A 22,451-nucleotide genomic window follows, 5' to 3' on the forward strand; every position below is an offset into this window, starting at 1 on the left:
ATAGACTGTAAAGACAAGATACTTAACGTTCCAACTGGAAAACTTTATTTTTTGCAAATATTAGCTCATTTGGAATTTGATGCCTGCAACTTGTTTAAAAAAAGCTGGCACAAGTGGCAAAAAGTTTGAGGAATGCTCATCAAACACTTATTTGGAACATCCCACAGGTGAACAGGCTAATTGGGAACAGGTGGGTGCCATGATTGGGTATAAAAGCAGCTTCCATGAAATGATCAGTCAACATGTTTCAAAAAAGCTGGCACAAGTGGCATACACCCCCATAAGTGGTATACACACATCCCTCAGGCAATAGTGCATCAAAAAGTGACATCAGTGTGTAAAGGATATCACCACATGGGCTCAGGAACACTTCAGAAAACCACTGTCAGTAACTACAGTTTGTCGCTATTAAATCTCTACTATGCAAAGCGAAAGCCATTTATCAACAACACCCAGAAACACTTCCGGCTTCGCTGGGCCAAAGCTCATCTAAGATGGACTGATGCAAAGTGGAAAAGTGTTCTGTGGTCTGACGAGTCCACATTTCAAATTGTTTTTGGAAACTGTGGACGTTGTGTCCTCTGGAACAAAGAGGAAAGTAACCAAGTGCAAGTTAAAACTCTACTATGCAAAACCAAAGTTTTGAACCGTGCGTAAGTAAAAAAGTACACGTTTTTCTTCTTCCTAATTTAAAATTGTTGCAGGGTTGATGTCGATTTGACCAGCTAAAGCTGCATGGCTAAGGTGTTTATATCTGTAACCGTGACTAAACACGTCACAAATATACAAACCCCAGAACCAGTGAAGTTGGCACGCTGTGTAAATCGTAACAGAATACAATGATTTGCAAATCCTTTTCAACTTATATTCAATTGAATAGACTGCAAAGACAAGATACTTAACGTTCGAACTGGAAAACTTTATTTTTTTGCAAATATTAGCTCATTTAGAATTTGATGCCTGCAACTTCTTTAAAAAAAAAGCTGGCACAAGTGGCAAAAAGGTTGAGGAATGCTCATCAAACACTTATTTGGAACATCCCACAGGTGAACAGGCTAATTGGGAACAGGTGGGTGCCATGATTGGGTATAAAAGCAGCTTCCATGAAATGATCAGTCATTCACAAACAAGGATGGGGCGAGGGTCACCACTTTGTGAACAAATGCGTGAGCAAATTGTCCAACAGTTTAAGAACATTTCTCAACCAGCTATTGCCAGGAATTTAGGGCTTTCACCATCTACGGTCCATAATATCATCAAAAGGTAAGCCATGATATTACGGACCTGGTTGCAGTTGCCAATCAGGCTGCTATTTATGCCTGCCTCGCCTGTTCCTCAGGGCTCAAGGATTGTGATTATGTTGAGAACCTTTACATGTATGACTGCTTCCTCCTATTTTGAGAGTAATAAAAACTCTTACCTGCACATTGTCCTCCTGTTTCCTGCATCTTGGGGTCACAACTACCGCAGCCATGAGAGTTGGCGACAGTTACAGGCACAATATATGCCATTCAAATATTCTCATTTAAATGAGACATTGACTGACCTTTTAATAAACAGTGATCGTAAAACCTAAATGTCTGTGTAATTTATTCTGATTTAAGATAAATAAGTTACTGCTACTCAAATAAATGGATGTGACAATTTGCATGGACATTTCTGAGTAGAATAAAAATAACTTAGTAAGTTTGAATAACTTACATTACATACTTTATACACAATTTAAATCAAGTTAGTTTAACTTAATTAATCATGTAGATGACAGGGAAAATCAAGGTCCTTGTATTAAAGTAATTGGGTTTGCCTAACTGGAGATGTTTTGGGGCATTTACTGAATAATGGCTAAGTTGAACTAACTTAAAAAGATCCATGAAAATTGTTACATAATTTATTTTGTAAGTTAAACCTTCATTTAGAGTGTAGAGAGGGATGATTGCAGGTTGTTTGCAGTATTGCTACAAGTCAGAATGTTATGATCCGTTGTTTTGTTCTCTTTGACTACCTCAGTCCTGTTTTCAGCACCCTTGGGTTTGTGTTTTGGTTTCCATGAGTGCTGATTAGTTTCACCTGCCTCTGATTAGTGTTCGGGACGCTCACCTGCTCCTGGACACTAATCAGAGAGCTACTTATTCCTATTTTTCGCCACACACTGTCTGGCTGTCTTATTTGCTTCCACGCAACAGTTAGTCTATTCCTACGATTCCAGAGCGAAGCTTTGCGTTTTGTTTGCCGGTTTTTATGCTAAGCTTTCACGCTAGCTATTTCCTTAGCTTAGCTTCTCGTGCGATCTGCACGCTAGTCTTTTTGTAGTTTTGCAAGTTTCATAAGACAATAAATCATTGTCTTACCTGCACCTTGCCTCCGGAGTTTCCTGCTGCGTCTTGGGAGAACGACTCGCGCATAACGATGCGACCACGTCGTTACACAGAAAAGACTGAGGGGTTCATCTGTGCTTTCGCTTTTGCTTTATATATTCAAAAAAGCGGCAATATCTTTATATTGTTTTGGTGTCCACATTTCCAGAAAGCAAAGAATCGTGGGCTAGGACTTCTCTCTTAACCATTAGTCCTATTTGACATTGGCTTTTGGTCTATTTATTTTGACAGAGTTACAGGAGCCCTCTGCTGTTTTTAAAGACCTTTTGCAAAAAAGCTAGTCAAAGATAATTTCTATGACAGCACTCAAGTGTTTTTTAAGAATTTGCTGGAAAAATGTGAGTCTGTCACAAGTTTTGTGAACTGAACTTGTGGGCCACTAGTTGAATAGCGCGAATGATGAAAAAGAGAGGACCTACAATCGAACCTTGAGGGACATCACTAGTATAACTAAAAAAGTTGAACAAATGACTGTTGACTATGTCTACAGCAACACCTTAGTTACAATAATCGCATTACGAAAAAAATGTGTAACAACCAAAATGGAGGGGACTTAAAGAGGTGCCTTGCGGAATGCCTAAACTATGTATGTAAGTTACAAGTTTGGACTCCAGTGTTCTATGTTTGCTAGCAAAATTAAAGGATCTGCCAATGTGTTTACACCAGTCCAAGTGCATCTATACAACAGGAGCACTCTAGTGTTTAGGAATTTGCTGCAAAATGTTTTGCTCCAAGTTCTGAACTGAACTTGGGGGCCAGTATAGTGTCATTTCCAGGCCGGACTTGGCCCCCGGGCCACTAGATGAATAACCCTGCTGTAAAGAATCAGTAGGAATGTTGCATATTTATAAGTCAAACCCTGACATAAGGCACTACAGCTCATAAAGTAGGGCTGTCAATGGTGTCTTGAAATATGTAATGAAAACTGTATTAAGAAACAAAAGGGTTTAGGGATGGGTACCGAATTTGCTACTATTATAGGCACCGACTCGGTACTACCAGGTATCGATATACGTACAATAATTCGGCGCCATATTTTGATATCTTTTTTGCACGTGACGTCACGTCCGGTTGCAGACTTATTCACTTTGCGGGCAAACAATCAATCAATCAATGTTTACTCATATAGCCCTAAATCACGAGTGTCTCAAAGGGCTGCACAAGCCACAACGACATCCTCGGATCAGATCCCACATCAGGGCAAGAAAAAACTCAACCCAATGGGATGACAATGAGAAACCTTGGAGGGGACCGCAGATGTGGGGATCCACACCCTCCCCCGGGCGATCGGTGTAATGGACGTCGAGTGGATCTAGCATAACATTGTGAGAGTCCAGTCCATAGTGGATCTAACATAATAGTGTGAAAGTCCAGTCCATAGTGGGGCCAGCAGGAGATCATCTTGAGTGGAGACAGGTCAGCAGCGCAGACGTCCCCAACTGATGCACAGATGAGTGGTCCAACCTGGGTCCCAACTTTGGACAGCTAGCGCTTCATCTGTGGTCACCGAATCTGTGCCCCCCTCTCCTTCGTGGAGAGGGGGGCAGAGCAGAAAAGAAACGGCAGATCAACTGGTCTAAAAGGGGGGTCTATTTAAAGGCTAGCGTATACAAATGAGTTTTAAGATGGGACTTAAATGCTTCTAATGAGGTAGCATCTCTAACTGTTACCGGGAGGGGCGAAAGGAAGTCCTCAGAGCACACTCAGCCAAACTGTCTTTAGTTAATGTTGCAATTTTTAATACCAACAAAGCAAGTAAGCATGATAAAAAAAAACACTTAAATGTACAGTAAGGCTCTATTTTACTAAATGCGCTAGCTTGATGCTAATTTACATTGGATTTGCCATAGACGTGCTACTGATTAGCATTAGCGATTTTATGAAAACAACTAAGAGGCATGTTAAAATCAAACAGCTGGCGTGTTATAAGTACAATGCTTCAACATAAACACTTTGTAGAGTGCAACAAAAGACTAGATACAACTTAATGGCAAAGACTACTCCCTGACTAGGCCACACACTGCAGCCTATACACTACCGCCATCTAATGTCTTGAAATTGTAACTGCATGCAAAGTATATAACACTTAAAATAATACTGTATAATACTTGAACCTGAGACTCAGAAGTGTAAGAAAACAAACTGTACAGCAGAGTTTTCATAATCAGCTCTCTGTTAAACATCAAAGAAAACAATGAAATAGGTAACTATTCTCAGTTCCGGATATCGATTCCCATGTAAATTAAGTTAAAGTACCAATGATTGTCACACACACACTATGTGTGGCAAAATTATTCTCTGCATTTGACCCATCACCCTTGATCACCCCCTGGGAGGTGAGGGGAGCAGTGAGCAGCAGCGGTGGCCGCGCCCGGGAGTCATTTTTGGTGATTTAACCCCCAATTCCAACTCTTGATGCTGAGTGCCAAGCAGGGAGGTAATGGGTCCCATTTTTATAGTCTTTGGTATGACTCGGCCGGGGTTTGAACTCACAAACTACAGATCTCAGGGCGGACACTCATACCGGGAATTGGTAGGCTGCCGTATCAATTCAAATGTGAAAAGTATCCATCTCCATAGCCATAACCGTGTAGCCTATTCACAATCCTCCAGAACATGCATCTGAATTTAGGTTCGAGTCAAATGATATTGTTGTTGTTAGTCTGGACCCCAGGATGCAGAGACAGCAGATGAAGTGCAAGTACAAACATTTTATTAGGGGAAAACAAAACAAAAATAAGGCAGCAGAAATGTGCACAAAAATCAACAAGGCACAGGGAGCATAAGGAAAGCTATGCAGCACATTGTGGTACAAGGCAACGCAATGTGATCCAGCACAGTTCAGAAAACAGGGCTGACATAGGAAGCAGCCTGATCGGCAAACAGGGACAGGTAAGGGAGCCAGCCCTCAGACTAAAGTGGTGGCAAAGAGAGAAAAACAGGATTTGGAAACAAAGTTAAGAGCGCTGGACAGGAAGTAAAACTTAATACTAATAACCGGCATGTGAGATTGACATTTTACAGTTTCAGAACAAATACATGTAGATTTTTTTTTATGGGGAATGCATGTGGGATTTGTGTTAATAGCATAAATGTAAATAAAGTGTCAACATTTTAACGTGTTCTTTTTTACATTACACATGTTTTCCGTAGCAGAACCTCCAGGTTCTGTAACAGCTTCTTCCCTCAGGCCATCAGACTCTTGAACGCATCATAATAATTCCCTCAATTCCCCCCCAAAAAACGGATTAACTCGCTGGAATACAAAGACAATATAACATACATCCATAAACGCATATGAAAAAGTGCAATATATTTATCTGTACAGTAATCTATTTATTTATATCTGCACCTTATTGCTCTTTTATCCTGCACTACAACGAGCTAATGCAACAAAATTTGGTTCTTATCTGTACTGTAAAGTTCAAATTTGAATGACAATAAAAGGAAGTCTAAGTCTAAGTTTTTTTCCAGATTTTACAAGTACTTTTAGAATGTGCCACAGGCCACAAACAGCCCTTGGGCTGCACTTTGGACACCCCTGCTTTAAATTGTCCATAGGCGTGAATGGTTGTGTGATTGACAGGTGACCAGGAGAGAATGCACCCCACTGCTGGCACAAAGTTGGGTGGGATAGGCTGTAGTTAACCCACGACTCTTAACGAATAGGTTGAATGTATGTAATGCTTTATTTTAAATAAACATTCATTTGGTTTGAACCAAGGTGGCGACTTGTCCAGGGTGTACCCCGCCTACCGCCCGAATGCAGCTGAGATAGGCTCCAGCGACCCCAAAAGGGACAAGCGGTAGAAAATGGATGGATGGATGGATGGTTTGAACCAAACAAACGCAAGTGCTTCCACAAAACAATACAATGCATGTAGCACATTTCAATCAATCAATCAATGTTTATTTATATAGCCCTAAATCACAAAAGTTTGTGTTTTGCTGTCATTTTAGGTTAATTATTTTACAAAATACACAAATAGGTTAGTTACATAACCTAAAACTATGTGGGTTTTCCACAAAATTCAAGAAAATGAAAGTGCATTAGTCCTCATCAGATGCTTGTAAAAACATCACACAGACAGAAATTGCTGTACCACGTGAACAATAGTATTACATCAATTTGGAACAAAGTCTCATATTGTCTTAATCCAAATTTGCATCAGTGATGTTGACCACAAGCCAGGCCTTACGAAACCTCAGGGGCAAAATGGGAACAGTTTGATCACCAAAGTTCCACTAATGGCTCTCAGGGTGGGCCACGACACGCAAGGAACACTAAGGTATTCAGTTAACACAAATGGGACGTGCTCGTAACAGTGACCCTGGAACGAACAGGGATGGGGCTTTGTGTGTTTTGAGTACTTTACAAGGCCATCAATGAAAGGAGAGCGGGTAAGAAACACAGTAAGGAGCCAGCGCAGGGGAAGCATGTAACATGAGGTCGAATCAGATATACTACGGCACTTTTTTAAAAAATCATATTTTTTGTGACAAAATCACTTTTCTACAAAAAAATGTCAATGGGGTGAAAAACGCAAACAGAAATCATCTATAGAGTATTTTATTCGAACAAAGATGAACTAAAAGTGTTTTGATGAACATTCACCCGTCGGAGCAGACTCTTTTTCTTCTCAGTCACAATTCACTGAGTTTTGCAGTCAACGTTCTCTTCGCTGGATCCCTTCAGCTTCTTCAGCTCCTTCATCAGGTTCTGCTCCAGGGTTAAAATCTCGTTGGATTTCTTGTACTGAACAAGAGGAACAAATGAGAAAAACTTAGATCTCGTCCAAAGTAGTCTTGTCCCAATACCCATATTTTGGTACCTGTACCAAAATTATTTCGGTACTTTTCTAAATAAAGGGAACCACAACAAATTGCATTATTGGCTTTATTTTAACAACAAATCTTACAGTACATTAAACATGTGTTTCTTATTGCAAGTTTGTCCTTAAATACACTACAGGCCAAAAGTTTGGACACACCTTCTCATTTCAATGCATTTTCTTTATTTTCATGACTATATTGTAGATTGTCACTGAAGGCATCAAAACTATGACACCTGTGAAGTGAAAACCATTTCAGGTGACCACCTCTTGAAGCTCACCGAGAGAATGCCAAGAGTGTGCGAAAAAGTGATCAGAGCAATGGGTGGCTATTTTGAAAAAAATAGAATATAAAAAATGTTTTCAGTTATTTCACCTTTTTTTGTTAAGTACATAACTCCACATGTGTTCATTCATAGTGTTGATGCCTTCAGTGACAATCTACAATGTAAATAGTCATGAAAATAAAGAAAACCCATTGAATGAGAAGGTGTGTCCAAACTTTTGGCCTGTACTGTATATGTTGGACATCATAAAGTCCAACCTGTGCCGTCCCTTGTTGAAATGCAGCACACAGATCTAATGTGTACCAACTTTTTGGGGCTATATAGAAGTGCGATCTAGACAACAGAACAAAACAGGATACTTTTAGCATCCTGAAGGTGCACTCTGATGCAAGAAAATTATTAAAATCATTTTTGTGCGTTTGGAATGATCCAGATGCAAGAAAATTCATATTGCAATAAAAAAAAATTTGCGTTTGGAATGAGCCAAGTGAAAGAAAATGCATAATGGAATTGTTTTTTTTCAAATTGGAGATATATTATAATCATATATTTGAAAAAACAAACACCAAAACAAATCAATTGCATTTATTTTAATCAGAAAATTATTAAAATCATTTTTGTGCGTTTGGAATGATCCAGATGCAAGAAAATTCATATTGCAATAAAAAAAAAATGTGCGTTTGGAATGAGCCAAGTGAAAGAAAATGCATAACGGAATTGTTTTTTTTCAAATTGGAGATATATTATAATCATATATTTGAAAAAAACAAACACCAAAACAAATCAATTGCATTTATTTTAATCAGCCCCTTAACTCATCCAGCAACTGTGACATTATAAAATGGCATTGCTGGTAGACAATAAGTACAATATTATTTGCTTCTGAGAGTCCAAATATGTTGACGCGCACAAAGGCGGCATAATCTCTCTCAATCATCTGTCTTTGTAGCGCAATCACCTCCTTTCTTACAGCCATTTGTGAGTAACTGTGCCAGTTTGCACGAACATTCCAGACGTGCTAAATATAGCCGCAAAACAGCAGACAGAAGTGAGCATTTTACCTGGTGCGTCACACTAATTTAAGTTTTGTCTGATTTTACTCACCCTAGTGCAAGTGTTTGCTTTATTGGTCTTTGTATTAGGTTTTGACAAGTCATTTTATAATGCCGTAATAAATACAATTTAAGACAATTTCACATTCATATTGACAAAAAGCACCAAAACATGAAGGAAAATTGGATGCCCAGAAACTAATTGTAAGTACCGTATAAGAATTAATTCACTGCTCTTGTACATTGGACAACAAAATTATTAACCCTGCTTAAAACAGGAGAAGCCTTCCTATTGTAAATTAAGGTTTGTTTAAAACGCTGAAATAAATATTGGCAACCGCCAACTGACGTTTTTCTTCAATCAATCCCTGTATAGCTGTGCAGGTGGTTGTTTGTGGTGTTCTGGCATAATTTGACAAGCAAAAATAAAATAAAGTAAAAATATTTTTTAAAGACATTTTATCATCGTATTTAAGACATTTTACGGATTTTTTTATAGACTCTAAAACATTTTAAGGCCATATATTCGAATGATTGGATTTTTTTACTTTTTTAAGACCCTACAGGTACCAAGTAGTTCCTATTCATATCATAGCTCTTTTAAACGATACGCCGTAAATCAATTTATTGTGAAAAAAAATTAATAAAAGTCAGCAAACCCCAGATCCCAGTTTGAGAACCCTTTCCTTTATCTGTCAAGTAAATGTTGAAGCCACAGGAACCAAACACAGAATTATAGTGCAGCAAGTCACACCTGTTGGAAACTAATCTGCTAAAATGAAGTCAACTTTTTGCATAAAAAAAACAAGATAAAGAGGCCAATTTGGTAGACATGATTAAAGCACTGGGATCAGACACTCATTAAGCATCACAGGAGGACTTCCTCTTCTTGTCCAAAGTGAAGCAAGATGCCAAACAGAGGGTCATTACAAACTACCTCTCCCAGTAAAGAATGTGCTGCTCAAAGGCCCGTGATGTAAACTTACGCTCACTATTAAAGTGTTGTTGGCATGAGTGAAGCTTAAGGCAGAGCTGTCCAATGGAAGTTGACTCCGATCCAGATCAGGAATATTGAACTTCTTGTAATACCTGGAAAAGTAAAATATGAACGGTTTAAGTCCAAATGTACAGATAACAGCGCCATCGACAGGAAAAGCCACGTGACTACAAGTTGCGTGCTGCTTGTTTGTTTAAATGTATTTGAAGTGGTGCAAATACACTACCGTTCAAAAGTTTGGGGTCACATTCAAATGTCCTTATTTTTGAAGGAAAAGCACTGTACTTTTCAATGAAGATAACTTTAAACTAGTCTTAACTTTAAAGAAATACACTCTATACATTGCTAATGTGGTAAATGACTATTCAGCTGCAAATGTTAAAAGTTAAAGTTAAAGTACCAATGATTGTCACACACACACTAAGTGTGGTGAAATTTGTCCTCTGCATTTGACCCATCCCCTTGTTCACCCCATGGGAGGTGAGGGGAGCAGTGGGCAGCAGCGGTGTCGCGCCCGGGAATCATTTTTGGTGATTTAACCCCCAATTCCAACCCTTGATGCTGAGTGCCAAGCAGGGAGGTAATGGGTCCCATTTTTATAGTCTTTGGTATGACTCGGCCGGGGTTTGAACTCACAACCTACCGATCTCAGGGCGGACACTCTAACCACTAGGCCACTGAGTATGTCTGTTCTTTGGTGCAATATCTACATAGGTGTATAGAGGCCCATTTCCATCAACTATCACTCCAGTGTTCTAATGATACAATGTGTTTGCTCATTGGCTCAGAAGGCTAATTGATGATTAGAAAACCCTTGTGCAATCATGTTCACACATCTCAAAACAGTTTAGCTCGTTACAGAAGCTACAAAACTGACCTTCCTTTGAGCAGATTGAGTTTCTGGAGCATCACATTTGTGGGGTCAATTAAACGCTCAAAATGGCCAGAAAAAGAGAACTTTCATCTGAAACTCGACAGTCTATTCTTGTTCTTAGAAATGAAGGCTATTCCACAAAATTGTTTGGGTGACCCCAAACTTTTGAACGGTAGTGTATATATACACACTTATAGTAATTTTGTGAATTATTTACTTCTTGTTTGATGTTTTTATGACAATACATCTCTCTGATGGCTGCACTGAAACATGAAAGACTTCTTTGGGATAAGGAAGGTTCCGGATTCTCCACTGAAAACTGGTCTTCGTATCTTTCCGCACTAACACTGGCTGTGGAAACAAAAGGGATTATAATTAGTACATAAATACACATGTTACTGTTTATACAGTATGTTTGTACAGTACGTGTCAGTAATGTGCGGTCAGGGGAGGCTGTCTCGGAAAAGAAAAACAATAATAACAAAATAAATACTAATATCTGTCCATTGAAGTGTGCTATTAATGTATTTTCAGATTAATTCCAACCATTTTAACATTTTCTTAATCATTGAATTGGCACATTTCCTGTTGAAATAAAGGGCAGAAATCTGAGACGAGGCGAATTGTTTCTGTTTGTCAGCATGTTGCCAATATAATATTTGCATAAACAGCTATAATACACCATGGCTTTATACAAGCCTGTGTAATGTTTTTATTTTAAGTATGACATCATTATTCTTGCGATTCGGACAATAACCTGCAGAGAAATGAGATACGGCGTGGCACACAGCTCACCCTGAAGAAGGCGTTGGTGAGCTGGCAGGTGCTTGTCGCTGCCATCTTTCTACAAAAAGGAAAAGCGGAACTAAAATACAACAAGGGCAATGTAACAGAGATTTTCCTGGGGAAGTCTAGTGTGTCTCTAATACACTGTATGAGTCCAACTGTGTTTGGAAAATGTCCTATACAAATAAAGGTTAGACCAGCCATGAACCTCACCGCACGTCACTGGTATGTGCTTGTGTGTGTTTAAACATATACCGGTATGTACCCAACTATTAGGCATATCTACACTATATTGCCAAAAGTATTTGGCCACTCATCCAAATGATCAGAATCAGGTGTCCTAATCACTTGGCCCGGCCACAGGTGTATAAAATCAAGCACTTAGGCATGGAGACTGTTTCTACAAACATTTGTGAAAGAATGGGCCGCTCTCAGGAGCTCAGTGATTTCCAGCGTGGAACTGTCATAGGATGCCACCTGTGCAACAAATCTAGTCGTGAAATTTCCTCTCTCCTAAATATTCCAAAGTCAACTGTCGGCTTTATTATAAGAAACTGGAAGAGTTTGGGAACAACAGCAACTCAGCCACCAAGTGGTAGGCCACGTAATATGACAGAGAGGGGTCAGCAAATGCTGAAGCGCATAGTGCAAAGAGCTCGTCGACTTTCTGCACAGTCAGTTGCTACAGAGCTCTAAACTTCATGTGACCTTCCAATTAGCCCACGTACAGTACGCAGAGAGCTTCATGGAATGGGTTTCCATGGCCGAGCAGCTGCATGTAAGCCATACATCACCAATTCCAATGCAAAGCGTCGGATGCAGTGGTCCCCAACCTTTTTTGCACCATGGACCGGTTTAATGTAGGCATTGTTTTCAGGGACCGGCTTTCCACTTGTGCCAGATAACTACAGTAAAAATAAGTGAATGAAAAATACAACTTACTATAACGCTGAATTAGTGGGAGCCCTGGACTTGTTTCTTTGCAATGAGATGCAGATGGAAATCAGCCTTTGGCTACAATCTGTCACATGTATATCTTGTATGTTCATTAATGTGCATTGTATCATGTCACAAAGTTATAACAAAAATGGAAATGGAAAATTCCCATGAGGAGTTTTATTGGGGACGGCGTGGCGAAGTTGGTAGAGTGGCCGTGCCAGCAATCGGTGGGTTGCTGGTTACTGGGGTTCAATCCCCACCTTCTACCATCCTAGTCACATCCGTTGTGTCCTTTGGCAAGACACTTCACCCTTGCTCTTGATGGCTGCTGGTTAGCGCCTTGCATGGCAGCTCCCGCCATCAGTGTGTGAATGTGTGTGTGAATGGGTGAATGTGGAAATACTGTCAAAGCGCTTTGAGTACCTTGAAGGTAGAAAAGCGCTATAAAAGTATAACCCATTTATCATTTATTATTTACATCTATAAACAAGCTTATTGGTGTGTCTAGTGCAGGGGTCACCAACCTTTTTGAACCCAAGGGCTACTTCTTGGGTACTGGTTAATGCGAAGGGCTACCAGTTTGATACGCACTTAAATAAATTGCCAGAAATAGCCAATTTGCTCAATTTACCTTTAACTCTATGTTATTATTAATAATTAATGATATTTATCTTTGTGGAAACACTGATCATCTTAATGATTTCTCACAATAAATATATATAGAAACAGATAAATATCAATATGCAACACTTTATTTTTATATTTTCTCTAAGTGCACATTTTTCAAATTGAACATTTTCAAATGATCACTTCTTAAACAGTCTTGTGAAATCACAATATCCCATTTTAACTAGCTAGCCACTGAAATTTTTTAACAAATCATGAATTACTTTGCACCATGTTTGTACAAATAATAACTCATGTAAAATACAAAGGTCAACTCTCCAATTTTTAAATAAATCATGTCACACTTTGAACTGATACCAAATCTGTTATCTGTTTCTTTGTCAGTTAGTGGGAAGCCTGGCATTGCATGCTGTTAACTAGTGTGTTGTACTCTGGTGTGTAACTTGACACTGCAACTCTGAGTGAGTCTTGCAGATGTGCATCAGTGAGGCATGTTCTGTGTTTGTTCTTGATAAAGTTCATGTCAGAAAAGGCTGACTCACAAAGATAAGTTGAACCAAACAGGCTTGCAACCTTCATAGCTGCTGCGCATACACCACTGTACTTTTCTGTGTCAACAAGGCACCAAAAGTTTGGTGCAGCCTGGTGGGCTTTGAGGTGGAGGTCATTTTGCAGTGTTACAATTTCCATCTCCACCTGTTCAGCATCCAGGCTGAATGTTGCACTTAACTGCTCAGCAATGCATGATATGTCCACGTTCATGAATGGATTAGAAATGAACGACACACATGGCTCAAGCTGATCCAGGTCACAAAACCTGTTCTCAAACTCTTGTCCAACTCTGTTTATGACCTGAGAGTACTTTTCTGCAACTTTGTCAAAAGCCTCAGATGCAGAAGCATTGTCTTTCAGCACCATCTGCACAGAGGGAAAGTGCAGCACTTTTTTTCTCTGTAAATGTACAGAGAACAGGTTCATCTTAGCTTTAAATGCATTTAAAGCACTTATCATATCGGCGACAGTTTTACCTTTGCCTTGCAGCTCACAGTTCAAACTGTTCAGTTTTCCAGTAATGTCCGTTAAAAATGCAAGGTCAAGTATCCACTCAGTGTCCTCCAGCAGCACGGTGTCCTCACCTCTGGACTGCATGAACTCTTTGATTTCACCCAAAAGTGACAAAAAACGTTGCAAAATTTGTCCCCTGCTGAGCCATCGGATTTCTGTGTGTAGTAGCAGGTCACCATATTCAGCTGACAGCTCCTCCAAAAGTACCTTGAATGTTCTGTGCTGTTTAGCTCTGGAGCGGATGCTGTTTATGATCTTTACGACGGGAGTCATTACGTGCTCAAAGCAGATCACTTTTGCACATAAGGCCTGCTGGTGTATGATGCAGTGGTACTGCAGAAAGTTTGGGAACTCTGGGTCAGCTTTACAGTGAGCAACGAATCCTGTGTGTCGGCCGATCATAGCAGGAGCCCCATCCGTAGTCACTGATACCAGCTTTTCCAGCGGCACCTTTTTTTCCACAAAAAACTCCTTCACTGCGTTATAAATGTCAACTCCCCTCGTAGTTGTCTTCAGTGGCAGTAGTGTCAGAAGTTCTTCTTTTGTGGAGAAATCATCAAACACCATCCGGATAAAGACCATCAGCTGCGCCGTACTGCTGCGGTCCACCGACTCGTCACACTGGATGCTGAACCACCGGCACCTCGCCAGATCACGGTCCAGCTGATCGGTCAAGTTCCCAGACATCGCCGACACTCTTCTTACCATTGTAGTTGCCCCGAGTTGAACATCGGAGAGACTGGAGAGTACATCGGTTCCATATTTCTCGTCTTCAAGCACAGTTTTAGCAATTATCATCATTGCTTCTTTGACAACCTCCCCGTCTGTGAATGCCTTCTTTTTCTTCATCAAGAATTGCGCAGCTCTAAACGAGGCTTCGGTTGCTTTGTGGGAGTTTTTAACCGGTCTAGTGAAGAAAGACTGCTGTTTGCACAAAGCTGCCTTTAACTCGCGGGCTTTTTCTGCGCGCAGTGCACTGCCCGGTGGGTAGTTAGCATAGCTTGTGTGACACATAGTGAAATGTCTCTCCACATTGTGCCGCTTTGCTATTGCCACAGTTGCCCCGCAAATTAAACACACGCAGGATCCTTTCACAGTGGTAAAAAAAAACTCTACCTCCCATTCGTCGTGAAAAATATATGTTTTCTTTCTTTTTTCTGACATTTTTTGGGGTAACTCTTCTCATATTCGCTGCGTTAGCTTGTTTGTAAGAGCGCAACAAACGCTACGTTTTGGTCATGCGCACAATACTGACCTTTGAACTATACTAGGTCAGAGGTAATTTATATTAAACACAAAACACTTTACATTTTAAGTGTTTGTTTGTTTATATATATATATATATATATATATATATATATATATATATATATATATATATATATATATATATATATATATATATATATATATATATATATATATATTGTCATTTGTAAGTTACATGTAAGTGTGATTTAAACAATAATAGCTAAATAAATAAATCTATATACGTATATATATAAAAAATGGGTATTTCTGTCTGTCATTCCGTCGTACATTTTTTTTCCTTTTACGGAAGGTTTTTTGTAGAGAATAAATGATGAAAAAACACTTAATTGAACGGTTTAAAAGAGGAGAAAACACGAAAAAAATGAAAATTAAATTTTGAAACATAGTTTATCTTCCATTTCGACTCTTTAAAATTCAAAATTCAACCGAAAAAAAGAAGAAAAAAACTAACTAATTCGAATCTTTTTGAAAAAATTCAAAAAAGAATTTATGGAACATCATTAGTAATTTTTCCTGATTAAGATTAATTTTAGAATTTTGATGACATGTTTTAAATAGGTTAAAATCCAATCTGCACTTTGTTAGAATAATAAGAATTAAAGTAAGAATTACAATTTATTAATTATTCTTTACAATAAAAAAAAAATTACTTGAACATTGATTTAAATTGTCAGGAAAGAAGAGGAAGGAATTTAAAAGGTAAATGTATATGAGTTTAAAAATCCTAAAATCATTTTTAAGGTTGTATTTTTTTCTCTAAAATTGTCTTTCTGACAGTTATAAGAAGCAAAGTAAAAAAATAAATGGGAACGACGCCGCAATCAGCATAAGGTGCGTGGAGCGCGCAGCTGTGGACAGTGCAATCGCCCTCTCGGACCGTATAAAAGGGCGAGAGACGTGAACATCAAGTGAGGAGACGGAGAAAGACGGCGGACGGGAGGAAACCATCCTCTGCTGCCACGCAAACGACGGCGACGTGCTGCTGAAAAGCAGACGGCGGACGGGAGGAAACCATTCATGTGCTCACGTGAGAAAAAAGGCAGCTGCTGTAAAGCAGCAAAAGACTCTGTGATTGAAATAATGAAGTCTAAATCATCTGACAATGTCTTCCCTGGATCGTCCTGAGAACCCGCGCGACAGTTAGGACTGTCACACTAGTAAATAAATAAAATTTAAAAAATAGAGGCAGCTCACTGGTAAGTGCTGCTATTTGAGCTATTTTTAGAACCGGCCGGCGGGCGACTCATCTGGTCCTCGCGGGCGACCTGTCGCCCGCGGGCGCCGCGTTGGTGACTCCTGGTCTAGTGGGACAGGCGAAAGTTAAGCCGGAGAAAATGCAGTCCTTTATAAATTATTTAATGTTTCTCACGGACCGGTACCGGACCGGTGGTTGGGGACCACTGGTGTGAAGCACGTCGCCACTGGACTCTAGAGCAGTGGAGACGTGTTCTCTGGAGTGATGAATCACGCTTTTTCATCTGGCAATCTGATGGACGAGTCTGGGTTTGGAAGTTGCCAAGAGAACGGTACATTTCGGACTGCATTGTGCCGCATGTGAAATTTGGTGGAGGAGAAATGTGTGGGGTTGTTTTTCCAGGAGTTGAGCTTGGCCCCTCAGTTCCAGTGAATATAACTTATGCTCCAGGATACCAAAACATTTTGGACAGTTCCATGTTTGGATGAACTTGACTGGCCTGCACAGAGTCCTGACCTGAACCCAATAGAACACCTTTGGGATGAATTAGAACGGAGACTGAGAGCCAGGCCTTCTCGACCAACATCAGTGTGTGAACTCTCCCCAATGCGCTTTTGGAAGAATGGTCGAAAATTTGTGAAAAAACACACAACCTTGTGGACAGCCTTCCCAGAAGAGTTGAAGCTGTAATAGCTGCAAAAGTTGGACCGACATAATATTGAACCCTATGGGTTAGGAATGGGATGGAACTTCAAGTTCATATGTGAGTCAAGGCAGGTGGTCAAATACTTTTGGCAATATAGGGTATATTCAAAAGAAAACCTACATTGGAACAATTCTCTTTTATCAAGTCAGCATCCAAACTGGTGACAGGACTAACAAGTGTTTCTCCAACTTCTTGCTGCCATTGGCCATGTGCTCCAAGAGTACTTTTGTGACGCCACTTTCGTACTGTAAAGCAGCAAATGTTCCATTAAATACCGGTACATACTCTCTTATGCAAAATGGATGGCTTTTGGATGACGTGCTACTCACTGCTTACCAATCAGTTCATCTGTTCTCAAGTCATACTCTTCTGCCATTTCTTTTCCATCCGTAAAGAGGTAGTGGATCTTCCGTTTGCCTTCAATTTGGAATAGAAAAATATGAAAATGTATTATAGTACTTGATCATTAATATATTTACATGACAATGAATGTATTATTTGTTCACAAATACTCTATATTATTATACAGTATATACTGTGTAATCGAGTGTCCATCCATCCATTTTCTACTGCTTGTCCCTTTCGGGGTCGCGGGTGTGCCGGAGCCTATCCCAGCTGATTTCGGGCGGAAGGCGGGATTCACCATGGACAAGTCGCCACCTCATCACAGGAACAACACAGATAGACAGACAACTTAAAAGATTAAAAGTGTTGTGTACCTATGTTTTTAAAATTGAGTTGTGTATAATGGTGTAGTACATATGTAAATTACAGTGTGTATGTTTGTGGTTGTCTATGCTCTGATTGCACAATATTAATATTACAGTATTGATAGAACAATGTACAAAGTAGGCTGTTTATTTTTTTATTGTGTTTTAATACTTTTATCTACATATTTTTACATTAATGTTTGTATTCACAATGTATTCTTTTTAGCACATACTGTCTGTAAATGTGCCAATTGAATATTTTCCTGCAAAATGGCAAAAACATTTGAGAAAGTAGGTAACATTATGGAGGTTAATTTGTGTCTTTATTACGAAATCTTCTTTTTTAACACTGAATTTTTTGCGCTTAGACTTTGTAAACTGTTTTTTTTACATCATATTATGCGAACAATTTTACCAAAAAAAATATACAGTAGCAATATGTTTGTGTTTAGAAATTAAATGTTTTAAAATTCAGTGCATAAATATTCAGTGTTTTAAAATTCAGTGTATAAAAATTATATGGTTTAAAATTCAGTGAATACAAATTCAGTGTAAAAAAATTCTGTGCAGAAAAATATGCTGCTTCAAAACGCAAGACCCACTTTCGGTAAATCAGGGCAAAACCAATTGATCCTGTCTCAGAACCAGCCAATGTGGTGTCAAGTTTGACGCCACATGACTTGGGTCTAGCAAAGCATAAAAAAGGCAGTTCACGAGGCTACCTGAGCATAAACATTTCCAATGTGGCTCACTTGATATTTCCAAACAAAATAAATTCTTCCAATGGTTAGAATATGCACTTTTGAGTGACATATGGGTTACTATGCAGACGAGACATGAAGCAGAGTGGGTGGGGTTTGTTTACACAGCAACAAGCCTGAGACTGAGAGTGTCAAACGGAGGCAGATTTCTACAAAATAATTTGTACAAAAGTGATATTATATCAAATATGTGGATGCTTTTTTACCCTTCGTGTTTATGTTTTGCTGTGGTTGTTGCCTCTTTGTTGTTCTTGCTCGATTAAAAAAGATGTCGAATAAGGAAGTGGTCTAGGATGATTACTTTTTCTTTCCTTTTTTTGCGGAATCTTGGGATTTTTTCACTGATGCACAGCAACTCCCACTGTTTAGTTCACAAAAAGGGATCCAAGCACATACAGCAGATTACATTGGCCTGTAGTGCTGCATAACCTGTCTCTTTGAAAGACCTGTGTCACATGACTGCAAACTTGACCCCTCATTGGCTGGTTCTGAGACAGGATAGATAGCTTCAGTCTTAATTTACCAGAAGTGGGTCTTGCGTTTTGAAACAGCACATTTTTCCAAGTACATCTATCTGCAGACCACAGACACTTTAAGTCGCACCCACTCTAACCCTTGATTTCCACAGGACGCATCACGGCTGTGTTGCGTAACTGCCAATGCAGACTCTTTCCTATTTTATTCAAGTCAATTAGTCCATTTCCACGGCCTGCAGTACTGCCAAGGCCGTTCCGGATATACACGCAGAGCTTCTGTTTTTGCCGGTCGCCGCAACACGGCAAATCAATTCAGCAAAAGTATGCGGCGTGGTCCAGCAACTTGAAGGTTCCAGGTTCGATCCCCGCTTCCGCGATCCTAGTCACTGCCGTTGTGTCCTTGGGCAAGACACTTTACCCACCTGCTCCCAGTGCCACCCACACGGGTTTAAATGTAACTAAGATAATGGGTTTCACTATGTAAAGCGCTTTGAGTCACTATAGAAAAAGCGCTATATAAATATAATTCACTTCACACTTCACTTATGCCTGTGTTGGACAGGAAGTCATGCACAATTACAAAATATATGACCCGGTTTACTTCCAAAATGAAATAGTCAGTGGTGATCACGCATCACAGCCGTGGCGCTTCTTGTTGAAATCAGGGGTAAACCGCACCCCCTAAAGACGCGGCCCCTTAAAGACGCGCCCACAGACAACAGAAGTGAAGCGTGTCTTAAACGGAAGTGAAGCTGAGGAGACAATACATAATACGGAAATCAGAAATAAATAAAACAAAAACAATACTGCTGAAAATAAATTAAGGTTGGGTTTTGGTTAGGGTTGTACATAATCAGGCATAAGAGCAATACATTCAACAACCGAAATAATAACAACCAATGGTGCATTTCATTAGCCATCTTGGATCACGTTACTAATCAAGTGTCCAACGCCACTATGGGCATGTCTTTAAATCACGGTTCACTTCCATTATTGTTACTCTTGTGAGCGCAACTTAAAGTGGGCACGACCGCAGCTATACCCTTCTCATCCCAACTGCACTTGGGCAGAAGGCAGGGTACAGCCTGGACAAGTCACCACCTCATCCCAGGGCCAACACAAATAGAAGACATTCACACACTAGGGCCAATAATAATGTTGCCCATCAGCCTATCTCCATGTGCATGTCTCCTGAGGTGTGAGGAAGCCAGAGTACCCGGAGATAACCCACGCAGTCACGGAGGAGATAATGCAAATGCCACACAGAAAGACCCCAAGCCTGGAAATCGAACCCAGGACCTCCTCGCTGTGAAGCACAAGTGCGAACCACTGTGTCACCATGCTGCTCGGGAAATCGAAAATAAAAAAACTGCTAAAAATAAGTTAGGGTTAGGGACCGGGTTCCATATAACCAACATAATAACAACCGTAAGCTGTTTATTAACCTTGTTTAGGCCAAGATTGGATAAATAAGCCATCTTGGATGAAGTTACAAATCCGGTGTCCACTCTGGCGTTGTCAGCGCCAATGTATGTCTTTAGGACACAGTTCACTTCCATTGTCGTCACCCCTGCGGGTGCAACTTTGAGTGGGTGCAACTTTCAGTAGGGGCGACTTTGAGTAGGGGCGACTTTGAGTGTCTGCAGCTCAACCAAGCCATCAAAGAATGGAATGGTCTCCCATACAATCTAAAGAACAACTCAAGTTTTCACAGCTTCGCACAAGCAGTCAAAGACTGGCTTTTAGACCACCAGTCCTGCTCACATTAGCAATACCAGGCAGGTCGTTGACTATCAGATGATAACCTGGCGGGAGCAGTCTGATGGCCGCCAGAGTACCATTCCAAATCTTGTAACATCGCAAACTTCTTTTTTACGTATGCAGTACCAATGGGGTATATGGCTGTTGAATGATACCCTTATGGGTATCATCTGATGGCTACTGCACTGTATGTGGACTTTGATAAACAACTGTTGCACTTTATATACTTCTGCACTTTAAATGAAGCTGCTAAAATACTGTAACTTGACCGCCCACTGATGTGTAACTCACATACCCTCTATGCATTGTACTTGTATTTTAAATTGTTTATCATTATGCAATTTCAATTTTGTTGTGTATTTTAAATCCTGTGTAATTTAATTGCGGATGTTAGATGCACCATAAAAGGACTACAGATGGAAATCAGCATGGTGCTAAATCTGGTGCAGCCATCTTCTTAATGTAACTCCTTGTCCTTCAAATAAACAAATAAAAACAAATACAAACAAACAAACCCATCTCTATTTTTCAGCACTGAATTTTTCAACACGGAATTGTCAGTGTCCTAGAGGTTAGAGTGTCCGCCCTGAGATCGGTAGGTTGTGAGTTCAAACCCCGGCCGAGTCATACCAACGACTATAAAAATGGCACCCATTACCTCCCTGCTTGGCACTCAGCATCAAGGGTTGGAATTGGGGGTTAAATCACCAAAAATTATTCCCGGGCGCGGCCACGGCTGCTACCCACTGCTCCCCTCACCTCCCGTGGGGTGATCAAGGGTGATGGGTCAAATGCAGAGAATAATTTTGCCACACCTAGTTGGAGTGTGACAATCATTGGCACCTTAACTTAACTTTAACTTATATAATTAATTGTTGATCTCTGAATTATTATACACTGAATTTGTACGCACTTAATTTTAAAAACACTTTTTAAACACATGCATTTTGCTACACTTTTTTTTTCACAGAAATTGTCAGCATAATTTGAAACTTGAAAATTAATTTTTATTAAAAAAAAAAATTATAAAATAAATTTTTTTACATAAATTCAGTGTCAAAAAAAAGATTTCGTAGTCAAGACCCAAATTGACCAAAACATCCAAATGCTTGTCGTGTTCAAACGTGTGAGCTTTGACAAGTAAACAAAAGGTAAAGTGTTGTGTTAAAACTATAATTTAAATTATTTTGGTGGTTGTTGTTGTTTATCTAACAGTATAGTCTCTTACCAATAATGTGTCCTTTTCCAACAAGCCCCGGTTGCTAACAGTGAGTCGGCGGGAGCAATTACAAGTTAAATACAATACCAATCGTTACCAAATATGGCTAAATCACAATTGCCGTTTTTACTAGGACACAGTTTCACCTAATTTTACTCACCATCGTGAATCAAAGCCGTTTTCTTTGCTGATTCTAGAATATCGATCCAGTTTTGCGAAGCCATGAGTGTGTTGTTATAAACGACTTCCGGAATCAAACAGTAAACATGACAACGATCCGGAAGTGGAAAAAAAGGACTTCCCTTTTAATAAAGACAGGAAAGTTATATTTTTACCCTAAAACGATTTTTTATAGCACAGATAGATTGTAAAAACCAACGTCACTTTGTTAGGTTACCAAAAAGTAGAGATACAAAATTGTTAATGTGAAAATTATACTCTCCTGTCCTCTTTTTTTCCAGCTATGAGTTTTTTGTCTTCCATGTTTGATACACAAGTGAACACTGCATGACAAGAA

General features: G+C 39.7%; 1 protein-coding gene across 2 annotated transcripts; it reads right to left on the reverse strand.

Annotated features, from left to right (window-relative positions):
- Positions 1-5,146: 5,146 nt before the first annotated feature.
- dpcd (deleted in primary ciliary dyskinesia homolog (mouse)) lies at positions 5,147-22,422 on the reverse strand. Of its 2 annotated transcripts, none has more exons than XM_062033149.1 (6): positions 22,095-22,422; positions 17,344-17,424; positions 17,128-17,252; positions 10,635-10,768; positions 9,539-9,635; positions 5,147-7,131 (listed from the first exon to the last, which is right to left on the reverse strand). In XM_062033149.1, the coding sequence occupies exons 1-6, from the start codon at positions 22,156-22,158 to the stop codon at positions 7,027-7,029; spliced, it is 606 nt and encodes a 201-aa protein (XP_061889133.1). In that variant the 5' UTR covers positions 22,159-22,422; the 3' UTR covers positions 5,147-7,026. The 2 variants fall into 2 exon arrangements, with proteins under 2 accessions (XP_061889133.1, XP_061889132.1); XM_062033148.1 differs by having other exon boundaries at positions 5,151-7,131; positions 9,533-9,635; positions 22,095-22,417.
- Positions 22,423-22,451: the final 29 nt, after the last annotated feature.

This window comes from Entelurus aequoreus, linkage group LG22, assembly GCF_033978785.1.
Source record: "Entelurus aequoreus isolate RoL-2023_Sb linkage group LG22, RoL_Eaeq_v1.1, whole genome shotgun sequence".
Classification (NCBI taxonomy): Eukaryota; Metazoa; Chordata; class Actinopteri; order Syngnathiformes; family Syngnathidae; genus Entelurus; species Entelurus aequoreus.

Bases quoted from the DNA above. Each gene is read 5' to 3' on its own strand.
- dpcd (XM_062033148.1), bottom strand. From the start codon at position 22,158: ATGGCTTCGCAAAACTGGATCGATATTCTAGAATCAGCAAAGAAAACG. The intron at 9,636-10,634 runs GTAAATAATTCA...TTACTTTTCCAG, and splicing joins ATAAAAACATCAAACAAGAA to GTATTACAAGAAGTTCAATA. The intron at 7,132-9,532 runs GTAAGTTTACAT...CCTCTTGTTCAG, and splicing joins ACAACACTTTAATAGTGAGC to TACAAGAAATCCAACGAGAT.